Source organism: Pangasianodon hypophthalmus, chromosome 4 (genome assembly GCF_027358585.1).
Source record: "Pangasianodon hypophthalmus isolate fPanHyp1 chromosome 4, fPanHyp1.pri, whole genome shotgun sequence".
Taxonomy (NCBI): Eukaryota; Metazoa; Chordata; class Actinopteri; order Siluriformes; family Pangasiidae; genus Pangasianodon; species Pangasianodon hypophthalmus.
This window is the reverse complement of record NC_069713.1, coordinates 21,425,959-21,439,587: the sequence shown is the minus strand read 5'-3', so window position 1 is coordinate 21,439,587 and position 13,629 is coordinate 21,425,959. Positions and strand designations below refer to the sequence as shown.

The following is a 13,629-nucleotide window of genomic DNA, read 5'->3' as shown; positions in this document are numbered from 1 at the left end:
AGTTTATGCTAGAGTTGATGAGTGCAAGGTGGCCAGCTCATGTAGCTGCTAAATCTGCACAAAATATTATTTACCACCATGCTTGTTAATTGATTTGGGGTTTTTGTGGTGACATCCTGTGTTTTATTTCTGTCAAACATGGAACTATGCAGCATCTCAACAGCATTGCATCTTTGTCTTATTTGCTACTGCAGCATGTTTGTTATAGAAAAGGAGTGCTTTCAATTGGATCCCATTCCATAAAAGCCATTATCTGTTATTTATTGAGAGTAGACTTAGGACTTCTACTGAATGTTCTCAATTTTGGCCAGATGATTACAGTTTCAAATAAATAATAATAAATAAATAAATACAAATAAATGTATTTAGCTTTATAAATGATTTTTGGTATGCATATAAATGGTCTTGGTGCAATGGTAGGGTCTAAGAGGTCTCTATTCATACTTGACTATTGGTAGTAACCTGTCAGGTCAAAAGAGAAACAAATCCACAATCTGATGTGAACATTAGGTCATTGACCATTTCTTAACCCTGAATCTGATCTAGGATGTTATTCATCCTTAAAACTAGCAGAGCATTTGAGCAACAACATTTGATAATAACTGCTTAAAATAATTCCAGAAAGAGCCTAGATTTATTTATTAATAAATAATAATTTATTCGGGTATCCCACAGTACAGAATTATACTCCATATAGGCTCTGTAGTTTTATTTAACAAATTTATGGTTTATTTACTTACAACTACTAGAACTAAACAAAAGAGTGACTGATTTAGACATACCTAATGGAATACTGATATAGGCACACCAACAACTCACGACTTTGAGCGATTGAAATGATTTCATGACACCAGATATAAATAATGATGATAAATATTCACTATGTTTCCCTGAATATACAAAGTGTCATGGAAAACATGCTTTTTTACATGGGAAACATGCTTAATGCTTACATGATAATGAAAAGGCGCATTAATCATGATTTATCATGAATCAAACAACATCTACTTACTTCCATTTGATAAATATGTATTTCACAGGCCTTAATAATGTTCTCACTTATTATTATGAATGTGTAATTATGCCAGGGAAACACTTGGTAATACTGTTAACACTTATTACTATCCCTGGTAACACTTGATGCAAGGCAGGAACACAAGCTGGACTATTTAGCTATTCTCTGGCTGTACAGCCCATAAGGAGTTAATCAGGCATACAAGGATAGAAGGAGTACTATGCATTATACACACACACACACACACACACACACATATTTTCTCCCTAAATTAGTCTTGACCAATTCCTACCCACCAGTTAGGTCTTTCCTGTCATATGGGAGGGTGAAAGCTGTCGTGTGCTTGCTCTGAGACAAATGAAGCCAGCCAACACCTTTTTTAGCTGCTGCTCATGCTGCGTCACACTATGCCCTAACCATGATTGGCTAGCGTCACCGTGATTGATGGGGAGACAGAGTATGCCACCCCTCCTGATTGGGATCTTATACACATATTGGTATCTTGTTCAAGCTATGTCACAGAATAGAAAAGGCCTATCCAAATATTCTCTCAGGCTCTTCTTTTATCATTTAAAGCAGAAAGACAGTTCATATACATAGAAAAAGCCAATCAGGCATGAGTGCTTAATCCTCTTCTTCCTTACTTTTTCCAAAGATAGAGAATAAACCTGATATATGGTGTACTTGGAGACTTGTAAGTCACCTGTTCACATCTGGTTCTTATATTTGTTGACCTTCTCACTCTCAATGCATCTATTACTGCTCCTCCATTGTCAGCACTCTCTAATGGACAGGAACTAAACATGCAAGTCTCAAAGTGCAGAACTCCTCCAAGACCTCCGATGGGTAATATGCAACACTGTAGCAGGAACCCCCATAAAGGAACTTGTGCAAGTTTATTTTGAATTGTCACATGTTTCAAAATGAAGAAAATTTACCTGTCTTTAATATACTGTATATACAGAGTACAAAAGCCAACCAAAGGGGTTCTGTTGTAGCCTACGTGATTGTACAATGGTTTATCTAATTGGGAATCTTGATTGATCGTGGAAAATATAATGCTAACACTTTCAGACAGTTATCCTGATTTGTATAAAGGAATTTGAGTAACTTAATGGCAATAAAGAGAAAAATGCTATGAGGGCCCCTTGCATTTTCCTCAACCGCTTGCCAGAAGTCTAAGGGCCGGACCAGAACCAACCTCCCACCCCATCAACAACCTACCTAAAAGCAGTGTGAGGCAGGTGGACACCATGTAGGTATTGTAAGACAGGATTAGGATGTGGTTTCCTAAAGGGACCATGCAAATAGTTGTTTGCTCATGCTGGCCTCATGATTCCATAACCTGCATTCTCCTAACTAGGGCTTCTTTGCTAGCAGGCCCAAAGTGTGACCCCAGCACGCAAGACAGATTCCACAGAGCTGATTCGTGCACACAAGCCAAAATATAGTGTGTGTGGAGATACATGAGTCACCTCTTCACATCTGGTTCTTATCTGTTGACCTTCTCACTCTCGCTTCATCCATGTAGGGCTTCTCTATTATCAGCCTTCTCTAATGGACACTGGTGTCAGGTGTTCAGGAAAATTGCCATGAAATTGCAGAACCTACACAAGCCACAACCATATTCAGGTACAGCTTGTTTTCAGCCTGTGAGAAGGAGAAAGGGAATGATTGCTGTATGATGGTGGTACTTATGTTAAATATCTCACTATGTGATCTTGCTGTAAACTCCCAGCATGTCTGCACATGAACACAAGGTGGGTTTCAGATGTTACACACCAGTCATAGCAGTTACAAGGATTGAAATAGAGCCTGAACCTGTTCTTTTACTATCTACACTGAATATTACCATGTACCTGACTTGAGCTGTAATGTATTTGAAAATCCCTCAACAGATGAAAACCATTATCTCCAACATACCTGCAGGTGATTTAGTGCACTCCACGTCTATGGTTTATCCCACATTACAGCAATGGGGGAAAAAATGAGATATCATGTAAGATAAATATTTGCACTGTATAAAGGAAAACAATCAAAAAGGCCACTGATGTCTATTATAAGGAAGAAGAAGAAGAAGAAGAAGAAGAAGAAGACATTTAAATGAATAATGGAACAGATGTTTGTATTAAATCTGCACACACTGGTATATTGACTGGTATCTTATACACATATTGGTATCTTAATTAGCAACTTATACACATATTGGTATCTTGTTCAAGCTAAGTCACATTATAAAAAAAGGCTATCCAAATATTCTCTCAGGCTCTTCTTTTATCAGCCAAGGGTTGGCACATCACAGAAATGGTGGTGCTAAGGAATTCAAAGGCAACCTGCCAGTCATGGCTCATTGAAGCCAAGGTGAAGTGCATCTGTATTATCTCTCCACATCTGTCAGACATAAATCTTATATCAAAGATTTTGAAGCAGGAGTATTCTATCACACATTCCTCAGCTATTAGACCATAACAAAAACTGTTTTTTAAATAAACTAAGTTTGGTTTCTTTCATTCTTTAAGGGTTCTATAAGACCATGATTTTGTTTGGGCTCCTGCATCATGTTACAGTTCATCATGTACAAAATATCAATCTATGTGTAAGATGGATGAACCCATTTTATATTGTATATTTTATGCATAGAATATATTTCTATTATCTATTTGTTTTTATATTACTGTTTTACCTATTTGTCTAGTTTCAAATGAAAACATGATATTATATCATTTCATTATTCAATCGTTCTCTTTTCCTGCGCATATGTTTCAGTTCACTGCCTTATTTGCTTGTTCTCTAAATTCCAGTGCAGGCTGAATACAATTCTCCAGTATGTATTCTGATAAAGAAAAACTTGGAATTGTGGATTTAATGTCAGAATGTTCATTTGATAGCTCTGTGTCAGTTGTGTGTGCACTGACAAAACACCAAGTGAGAGGTCAAAACACCAAGCGAGAGGTTGGTGTGGGAAAGCACTGTAACATGACCTACACCTCAGCTAAGATTCTTGCATAAGCAAATAAATCAAGATCATGCATAATGTGCACCCCTTCTGCAAGATCTAAAAGAAAAGTTTAGATAGTTCTCAGGATAAGGTATATTACACATTGCAACTTTAGAAACAGAAACTAATCCAGTAAGCTGATACTCGTACCTAAAACAGGACTGGCACATTATCACCTATGTTAGGACAACACTGTCCTAACATGCATACCCTGGTGGTTTCTCTCTGTTTTACATGTCTGGACCCTGCTGTCATGAAGTCCCTCATCAGCAGTGAACATCTAAATGACTTTCCCAAGTCACCAAGACTGTCTACTGAAGAAATTTACTGCCTTTAGTAGTAGTTTATGTATTTAATATGTATTTTTCATCCTTTGTCTTGGTGTTTGGGTGATAATTAACAAGTGGTGCAATACGTTTTAAGTATTTAATCATTTTACCTGTATTTTACCATGCATAATACAGCTGCTGCATAAGTAAAATTACACACTATGCATTGTACCCTAATTAATGTAATGCAATAACTAATGTAATGCATTAATGTAATGTAATGTAATAAATAAATAGTTGCATTTGGTTTGGTGTTTAAAATTAACTGCATTATTTAAATGGGCCTTGTAGCAAACTTATTGCAAACTTATCAAAAGTCCTACAGATTAAATTTATACTGCTGCCTCATAGCTCTGATCTCGATCCTGAGCTTGGGTTACTGTCTGTAATGTTTCTCATGGGTTTCCTCTGGGATCCTCTGCCCAAAAACATGCAGTTTGCCCCTAGGTGTGAATCAGTGTGTGAAGGTGTGTGCATGCATGGAGTGGTGTGCCGTCCAGAGTGAATATTTCTGCCTTGCGTCCTGTGTTACTGGGATAGATCCACATCAGGTGACCCTGATGAGGATAAATGTGATAAAGATGAATGAATTAATTAAATATATTCTAGAAATGTAAAAACCTTCCAATGATTTTTCAGATTAAAAGGTATTCAAATGCTCAATCTGGGTCCTAAATCATCATGATTAGGCTAAACAACCCCAGAAATAAAGGTAAAAATGGCCTGTGTCTGAGTCATAATGAATCAATCATTGGCTAGTTAAAGCAACCCAGCATGTTCAGTTATGCACGTAACCCAACAATGCATGTCAAATTACGCCAACGATGTGTTCTGTTATATATTGATGCAGCACTGGCTTACAGAAATGAGACAGAATTGACAGAATTGGGTTACATTTTTTTAGAGTGCAGCTAATAAAAACAGAGTGTTATTGAAAAAACAAAAGCAGCCCAATATTGAAAAAGCATACTGGAATCATAGGTTTATGTGTAATGATAAATACAAACCTGCTGTGTACTCTATTTTAGGATAATGTTACACTGTATTTTTTGTCAGAAATAATACTGTGGAATAGTTTACATTATTTTACTGTGCATATAGTTTTTGTTTGTAAAATATTAACTTTTATGCTAACACAACAATGTAATTCTATTACAGGGTGACAAGACAGTGATTACATGTAGTTCAATTACAAATTTGTGCTCTTTGCTTTTTTGTTTTGAAGGTTTTTTTGCAAGTATTTCTATATTTAAAGACTGCATATAACGCATGTACCTCTTTCACACATAAGAAGAAAAAACTGTCATGCATTAGTTGTACTTTTTTTGTATGCTCGTGCTGAATAATTTTTTTGTTTTTCTGTGTGTGTGTGTGTGCTTTTGTTGTGTAATTTTTTTGTCACCTGTTTTTAATAAAGCACATAGAGTCCCATCTCTATCTTATAGCTTGCTAAAGTCTTTGATGGAACACTTGTCTTTAATGTTTCATATTTCTTTACTTGCCATTTTGCACATTTCGGTCACAAATAGTGATAAAACAGTATGTTTTTAAAAAAAAAAAAACCTTAAACTTCTGGTGTTCAAAAACCTTCAATCTGCACTGTAGGTACTTCAAGCAAATACACACTCATAGGCTTAAGTTAATGACACAACTTTAGCCAGCTTAGCCTTTAATCTCTGAAGTGCATGTAAATAAAGTTGCTGTCAATTACTTTAGCTTACTAGGACTGATAGACCATGTTTTACGTGATTAATGTCATCTGCTGCAGTGGTTCTCAAAGTGGGGTCCAGGACACCCAGGGGTCCTTGTAGTATAGACTTGAGGTCTGTGTTCTGTTTTCTTTCTTTCTTTCTTTCTTTTTCCAGTGGTGGACGTCACAACCCACCACTATCAAAATTATTATTATTGAGTACAGTCTAATTTCTAACTAATTTATAATAACTGTATAGGATTTGCTGTTGACCAGAAGGAATGCAGAGTAAGAATTTGATTGTACAGTGTAACTACCTGTTACTGTGCAGCAAATGATAATAAAGTCTTGAATCTTTCTGAATATTCTTGAAGTTATTAGCTTGTTTGACTGTTCACTTGAATTGTATGGGTTTACTCCAAAACTCTATAAATAAAATAGAACTAGGTCTATAAATAATATCAACTTGAACCTAATGTGTTCTGTCAGTGGAAAGTTCAGTAATAAAAAGTTTGATGGCTCCAATAAATTGCCTGAATATTATTGTACATATTGTATATATGAACCTAATATTTGAACTTCATAAATGTAAGCTGTCCTGAGGGGTCCATGGAACGTATTTTACAGTTAATTAGAGTACAGTAAATTAGAGTAAATTCATGAGCTTTCAAATGACCAAAGTGGTAAGAAACACTCCAATCACTAACCATGCCAGTCTCTGTAACCACTTTACATTTTGAATACAAATTTAGCATGAATTGACAATGATGAGACCATCAGAGAAATATCAGAGAATTTCAGCAGAAACATACTGAGTTAATAAAGAGCCCAAAACAATGAAGCCATTGCTCTGCACATGGCTAAGAGATGAAACTATCCAGATGTTGGAAGTCTCAAAACATGAGAAAGCACCACATGTCTGCATAGGACTAACACAATACCAATCCCAACACACTACAGTCTGAGTATTATAGTCTATATAACCTTACAATAACAGCATTAAAGCTGAATTTAGCAAAACAGTTTGGGGCAGTGTGTAGTAGATTGAACACAATGCACAAAATGCCTCCATACTCCAATCAGGCACACTACAGACAACCCAAATCCTCTGACAGGAAATGGAAAGGCAACCTCAAATCAAGGGCCTCATTTAATAACTGCTATTACACAGAATAGTAATAGAGGTACAGTTTTACTGTTGGATTGTGCCTGTGCTGTGGGTCTAGACTATATTTTATGTAACTCATTCAAAAATCTCTCCAGATCATTTTCAGCAAGGAACCTGTTGTCCCAAATCCCAAACCTGTGCAAAATTAACATCATATGAGGTTGAAAACCAAACAACCAAAGCTTTTATACAAAACAATATAAACTCCAAACAGAGGTGTGAGAGTTTTCGTTAAATAGGTTAATTAAATTTCATCAACTTATTGCTAAATTTATAGCAGAAATGTCACATTTCTCAGAGCTTCCATTTGAATAAAATGAAAAGCTATATTGTATTGTGGTACACTTCAGTAGCACTACAGTAGTGGATATAATCTGTACATAATAAACAGGATTCTAAGTAGCTAAAATTTGTCGTTATCCATAACGACAAATTGTTTGTCAAATTGTTTGCTGAGATTTCAAACACAAGGTGACTGAGACTGTGGGCAGCAAACTGAATATGTCCACATACACTCTTTGTGGACAGACAGAAGACAAATGCCACAAATATTTATTACATGAACTACCTAACTTTCAGCATTACACAGACATTGTTGCTCTGTAAGAATTTAGGTTTTAGAAGTTAGAGATGTATACATTATGTAGTAAGATCACTGCAAACTCACAAACCTCACGACACTTCTACTCAACAAAGAAGACTATATATAATATATCCATGTTTACTTTGGGTTTGTTTCTGGTGTTGAGCCAAAATATACTTGCTTGCTGGAATCCTCCTGCCCTTCGCATGAACATGCATACAAAACTTGTAACAGCTGTGGTATCTGATAAAGACTGTTTTGGAAGGAAATAGAGAAAGAATTGGATTTGTATGAACACTTGGTTTCTATATGCCATAAAGCAGAAAGACCCGACTTAATTACAGAACCTGCAGAAATCTTTCTGCACTCTTATTTAGAGGTATTTAGAGGTATGGTAACCTCCAAATATACAATATACCATTTAGAATTGTTCAAGCCTCAACCTACAGTGGATAAACAAAGTATTTTGTTTCCTATGTTCACTACTGGGAGCCTCACAGCTCCAGGCACCCTGATTCAAACCGGAGCTCAGGTTTCTGCCTGTATGGAGTTTTGCATGTTCTCTCTGTGTCCACACTGGTTTCCTTTGGGCTCTCTGTTTTCCTCCCACCTCTCAAAAACATGCTAGTAGGTGTCCAGTCCAATCTACATTGCCACTAGGTATTTGTGTGTGGACAGTCGGCCTCCAATCCAGGGTGTATCCCCACTTTATGCCCAGTGTTCCCAAGATAGACTCCGGATGCACCGCAACCCCTACCAGGAGAAAGCATTTACTGAAGAGGAATAAATGTTTACTACTTAAAGATACAAAGATTCTGGCAGACCTGCTGAAAATTGTATTCTCTCTTAATGCTAAACACATATGGGTAGGGTGGCAGTATAACTGTTCCTATTTAACATCTGTAGTCTGGACCACTCCAGGTTAAATTGTAATATGAAATAAGTGACTTAGGCACATGTTTCACTTTAAACATTGTGCAAGTATATTTCCACAACCTATTGAGCATGCTTTATGTGCAATACCTTTTATTTTTACCTGTTAAAAACAACTGTTAGGAGGAGTGTACTTTTGTTCAACCATTCATGTAGTTAGTTTCCAGAAGGAAGATTTGACACAAAACATAAATTGTAAAGCAAAATAGTGTTCAAATTATCACCTGTAACAGAAAAACACTTTAAAAATTATATCATAAATATTTGTGTCACTTGATGACTGCTTTTCCCTTCAAAAAGCTACAAAGGGTTTTCAATCTGTGAAAACCCTTGCTGATCCCAAGGTGTCCTAAAGGTCTCCATACATAGGGGAAATTAACACTTTTTAGCAAAATGTCTTCCAAAATTTTTCATACTTAGTTCAGATTTTTGTTTCCAGCTAGCTTTTAAGAATGCATTTGACAAAAGAAGAACGTATTGAAATCATTCTCATGGCTGGATCGGGAAGCTGTCGCGAGGTTGCAATAGACTTTAACAGGAAACATGGCACATCACACACGACACTGTTGCCAAACTTATTAACAAATTCAAAGAGACTGGAGTGTTGCAGACCACCCGAGAACATCCACTGACGAAGGCACAGTTGACATGGTGCTGGTATACATAGTCCCCTATGTATGGAGACTTTTGGGACACCCTGTTTATATACTCTGACACCTTATATATATATATATATATATATATATATATATATATATATATATATATATATATAGTATATAGTACTGTGCAAAAGTTTGTCATAGGTTTTTATTTTATGACTTGTACATTATCCAAGTCAGTACCAAAACATTTTACATTTCCAAACATTAGTTTTCCAGCACAAAATTAAATGTTACAGAAAAATATTTGTATGTCAGTAAAGAATGCATCATAATATGTAAGAGACCACTTTTCTGACAAAAAAAAATGAAGGCTGCTGGGTTTTGCTGCACAAACTAGAAGCATGCGCAACAGTCAAATTGGCTGGTTCTGCAAGATGCTCAGGAAAACTTACCAGCTAATTTCCTTATAAAAGTGCACAACTTCTACCTGAGACTACTATTTTTCTTTTTTTAAAGCAAAGGGTCAACACACCAAATATTGACTTTATCATTTATCTATCATTTTTTTAATGTTTACTGCTCTTTACTGTATTTTTTTAAAATAAAGCATTTCTTTGCAGACTTTTGCACAGTACTATATATATATATATACAAATTAGGAAATAGTTAGATTCTGGTTGATCACAATGAAATCATTAACGATGTGGAATCAGACTTTAATGAGCAGAACTTGCAAGAGTTAATGGATTAATCCAACAAAGAGTGTTCATAAACTAAAGTGTCCAATATTTACAGATTAAAATTATTTTTGACATTCTTTGCTTGGCCACATGATAATATCATACATGTAATTCTGATCAGATGTTTTGTACGTGCGTGAGCATAATGACACCACTAAGAATATGCATAAATTAAAAAAAAAATAAAATAAAAAAATGACTTTAACCGTCAAAGGTATATGTTCATTAGTACTCCTTCTCAGTTACTTTCCCTCAAGCCTATAGCATGTGACTTAATAATAAGGTTGTTGTCATAATTTGCTTTGGGCATGTTGTTAATAAACCACTACCTCACACTAATAGCTGACAGTTAAATATGTCTCGGTCACAGAGGGGAGCATGGTGATGTCCACTATAACAATCACAATCTTTGTCCATTTCTGGGTTGCAAAACAAAAAATGTCATCCATCAGATCTGGCTCAGAGAGTGGAAACAAGTAGTACAGCTCAATATCAAGGCAAACGCAGGAGTACTTTCACAAAAATGATACTTCTCTGAGGCTACTGTGAGGCACAAACAATATTCTGATAAAATGCTGCTTCAAAACAAAAAAAAAAATAATAATAAATATGTGAAACAAGGCTAAGGTGTCTTTTCACATTAGCTATGACCTTGTGGCTGCTACATTGCAACAGTTAAGCAACCATGTCACAGGTAGGGTGAGGAGGCTAAGAAATAAAACAACAGGTTCTTTTCTCTTTCAGCAGAGTACAGCAGAGAAACAGTGTTAGAGGCTTCCCAGTTCCTCCCATTTCCCCTGTCTTATCACTGACAGATATTCCATTTAAATATCCACCATTATAATTGAGGATTGAATTGATACAAGACAGTTCTTCATCTAATTTCCTTGTCCTACCATCTGCTGTAAATATTTCAAAAATCTGTACATGTATATGTTCATCTGCTTGTCCTGGCACAGTTTGGTTACACTTTTGTTACACCACCACTTGCCATATCAGCAGCTGCTTTATCACCAGCACCAGCAATCCAGTGGTAACACTCAGTGGCATTCTTGTTCTGTGGCTTAGAGGTACACCGAGTACAGTAGATGATACCCAGTGCCACCATCAGCACAATGAAGATGCATAGCGGTACCAACAATCCAACCAGCAACCAGCTGCTGCCCTGAGTCTGCTCATTGCTGCTGCCATTCTTAGCTCCCTGAGCAGATAGGAGGGCCTGTGTAAGGGTTTGTAATTCAGTGTAAGAGGTTGTAGATTCATAATCATGGCTGCCATTATCAAGATCGGTCCCATGAGTTTCATATTCTGTGTCAGTAGTGAAAGAACTTTGTGCAGTTCCCTCTTTGTCAAGCTCATTTGGGCTAGGACTGAACCACATCCATTTCCAAGCACCGCCTGCTACAGTAGTGGTGGGGGGCACTGTGAATTCTGTGGTACTCTCATCCTCATAATATTCTGACAGTGGAGTTGAAGTGGTGGAAGATAAAAAGGCATCCACAGCAACTGTTTGTTGGTCTAAGTTATCCAATTCCATGTTAACGATGATAGTAGGGCTTTCAGTTGGTGAAGTGGTTTCAGTTACCTCCTGGGTAGCACTAGTGAGCCACATCAGGTCAGTGGGAACCATCTCCACATTAGGAAGCTCAGTAAGCCATTCCAGAGATTCATTTTCATGTGGCTTATAGTAATCGGGGTCTTGATATTCTTCCATATGTTTAGCAAGATCTGTGATCAAGAGGATGGATGCAGGTACTGTGGAAGATTGCTGCTCATCACTGGGTCTGCATGAATAGAGGTCAGTCTGGAGATCATAACCCTCTTCACAGAAGCATTCAAATCCCCCAAAGGAATTTAAACACATTTGCTCACAGGTTCCCTCAATTTGACATTCATCGACATCATAGCATTGATTTGGATTCCCTGGATGGGAAGCAAAGCCATAGTGACAATGACATACATAAGAACCTATTATATTCTCACAATCATGTTCACATGGAGACTCCGCACACTCATCTATGTCCTCACAAGTTCCCTCCTCATCAAGTTTATAGCCATCACGACAGTGACACTCAAAGCTGCCTGGTGCATTTACACAGATTTGTTCACATGGACTCTGCAAGCACTCATCGACATCCAGACAGCCTTGTTCATCTGGTGCCAGCATGTAGCCCTCGGGGCAGGCACAGCGATAACTGTCCATCACTGTCAGACACTCATATTCACAGGGAGATCCTCGACAGGGGTCAGTTTGAAAGCAGCTCACTCCATCTTCAGCCAAGAGAAAGCCTTCCTTACAATCACAGTAGTAGTGATTGTCATCTACTATGCAGTAATGGTGGCAACCACCATTATCCTTATCACACCAGCTTGTCTTGAAAATATCAGAGCAGAAAGGAGGATCTCTGTTCCAACCCACAGTCCCATCCTCTCTTTGAGTACACAGTACTGTTTGGTCACCTGTAGTTAGGCAGGGTACAGTTGCAACTGACCCAAATGGAATATGAGTCAAGAGTGAGGTGACAAGGTGAAATGGGGTTGTGTACAATGCATTTCCATGCCCTTCATTTGAAATAGCTTGACACATGCCAGAGAAAGTGTACCTGCACAAGTAGCCATCCACAGGGATTGAGCAAGGTCCATCTTTCCACTTGAAGTTATCCTGGCTTTTTTGAGGGGAGGTACTGTAACCTATGCCCACACAACGTGGAACTGAACAGGTGTTTATAGAGTCCTCTTGCTGCCAGTTGGTGTACTGGGCATCTTGCTCCCCAGTAATCCAGGAGAATCCTCGCATGGGACGGCCGGCAGCACACTTACGGGGCTGCCTTTGCAAGCCAATCCACACAAACACACGGCTACTTTCCAGTTCCAGGTTAGAGAAGAGAGTCTCTATTAGGTCTGCCTCTTCTGGACTCTTGATGGTGACAAGGTTACCACCCTGTTTCCTGCAGCTGCGCCAGGCATCCAGGAAGATTTTGCGCTGAAAATAGATTACTAAACAGCTGTTTTCATTGCATAGGGCATCTTGATCTTGCAGCTCCTGAGTCTGCACGCTAGAGAGAAACAGCAGTAGAGAGAGAAGTATCAGATAATACACTGGAAAGCCCATTCTTTCACAACCTCTCTCTCTCCTTCAGTCTCCTGCTCTCTGTTATTTTTTCTTTTTCACTTGTTTTAATTTTACTAGCTATTCTACATTTACTGAGCCCTGCTTGACCCAACTTTTCTGTCTACTTTCTCTCCTAGCCCTCCGCACGCTCTCCAGTCTAATGGGGTTTTGCGCCTAGACTGAGGACTTGCAGTCTGTCCTCGGAATTTCTACAGAGGGGGGGAGATTGGGAGGCAGGAGCAATGGAAGAGTTGCAAAAAAAAGAATTGTATGTTTTCAGAGGAGGGAGGGATGGGGGAGGGATGTGTGTGTGTGTGTGTGTATGTATGTGTTGGAAATCTGGGGGAGGTGTAGCAGTCTCCCTCTTACTCAGAGCGTGCCGTATGGTTCTCATAAGTACACTTATGGAAATGGTTTGGGATCTCGCCGCTACCCTCTATCTGTACTCTGCTGATA

General features: G+C 37.9%; 1 protein-coding gene across 1 annotated transcript; it reads right to left on the bottom strand.

Annotated features, from left to right (window-relative positions):
* Positions 1–10,016: 10,016 nt before the first annotated feature.
* On the bottom strand, positions 10,017–13,374 carry cd248a (CD248 molecule, endosialin a). Its single transcript, XM_026937256.3, has one exon. It carries the CDS (start codon positions 13,171–13,173, stop codon positions 11,026–11,028), a length of 2,148 nt encoding a protein of 715 aa, XP_026793057.2. The 5' UTR covers positions 13,174–13,374; the 3' UTR covers positions 10,017–11,025.
* Positions 13,375–13,629: the final 255 nt, after the last annotated feature.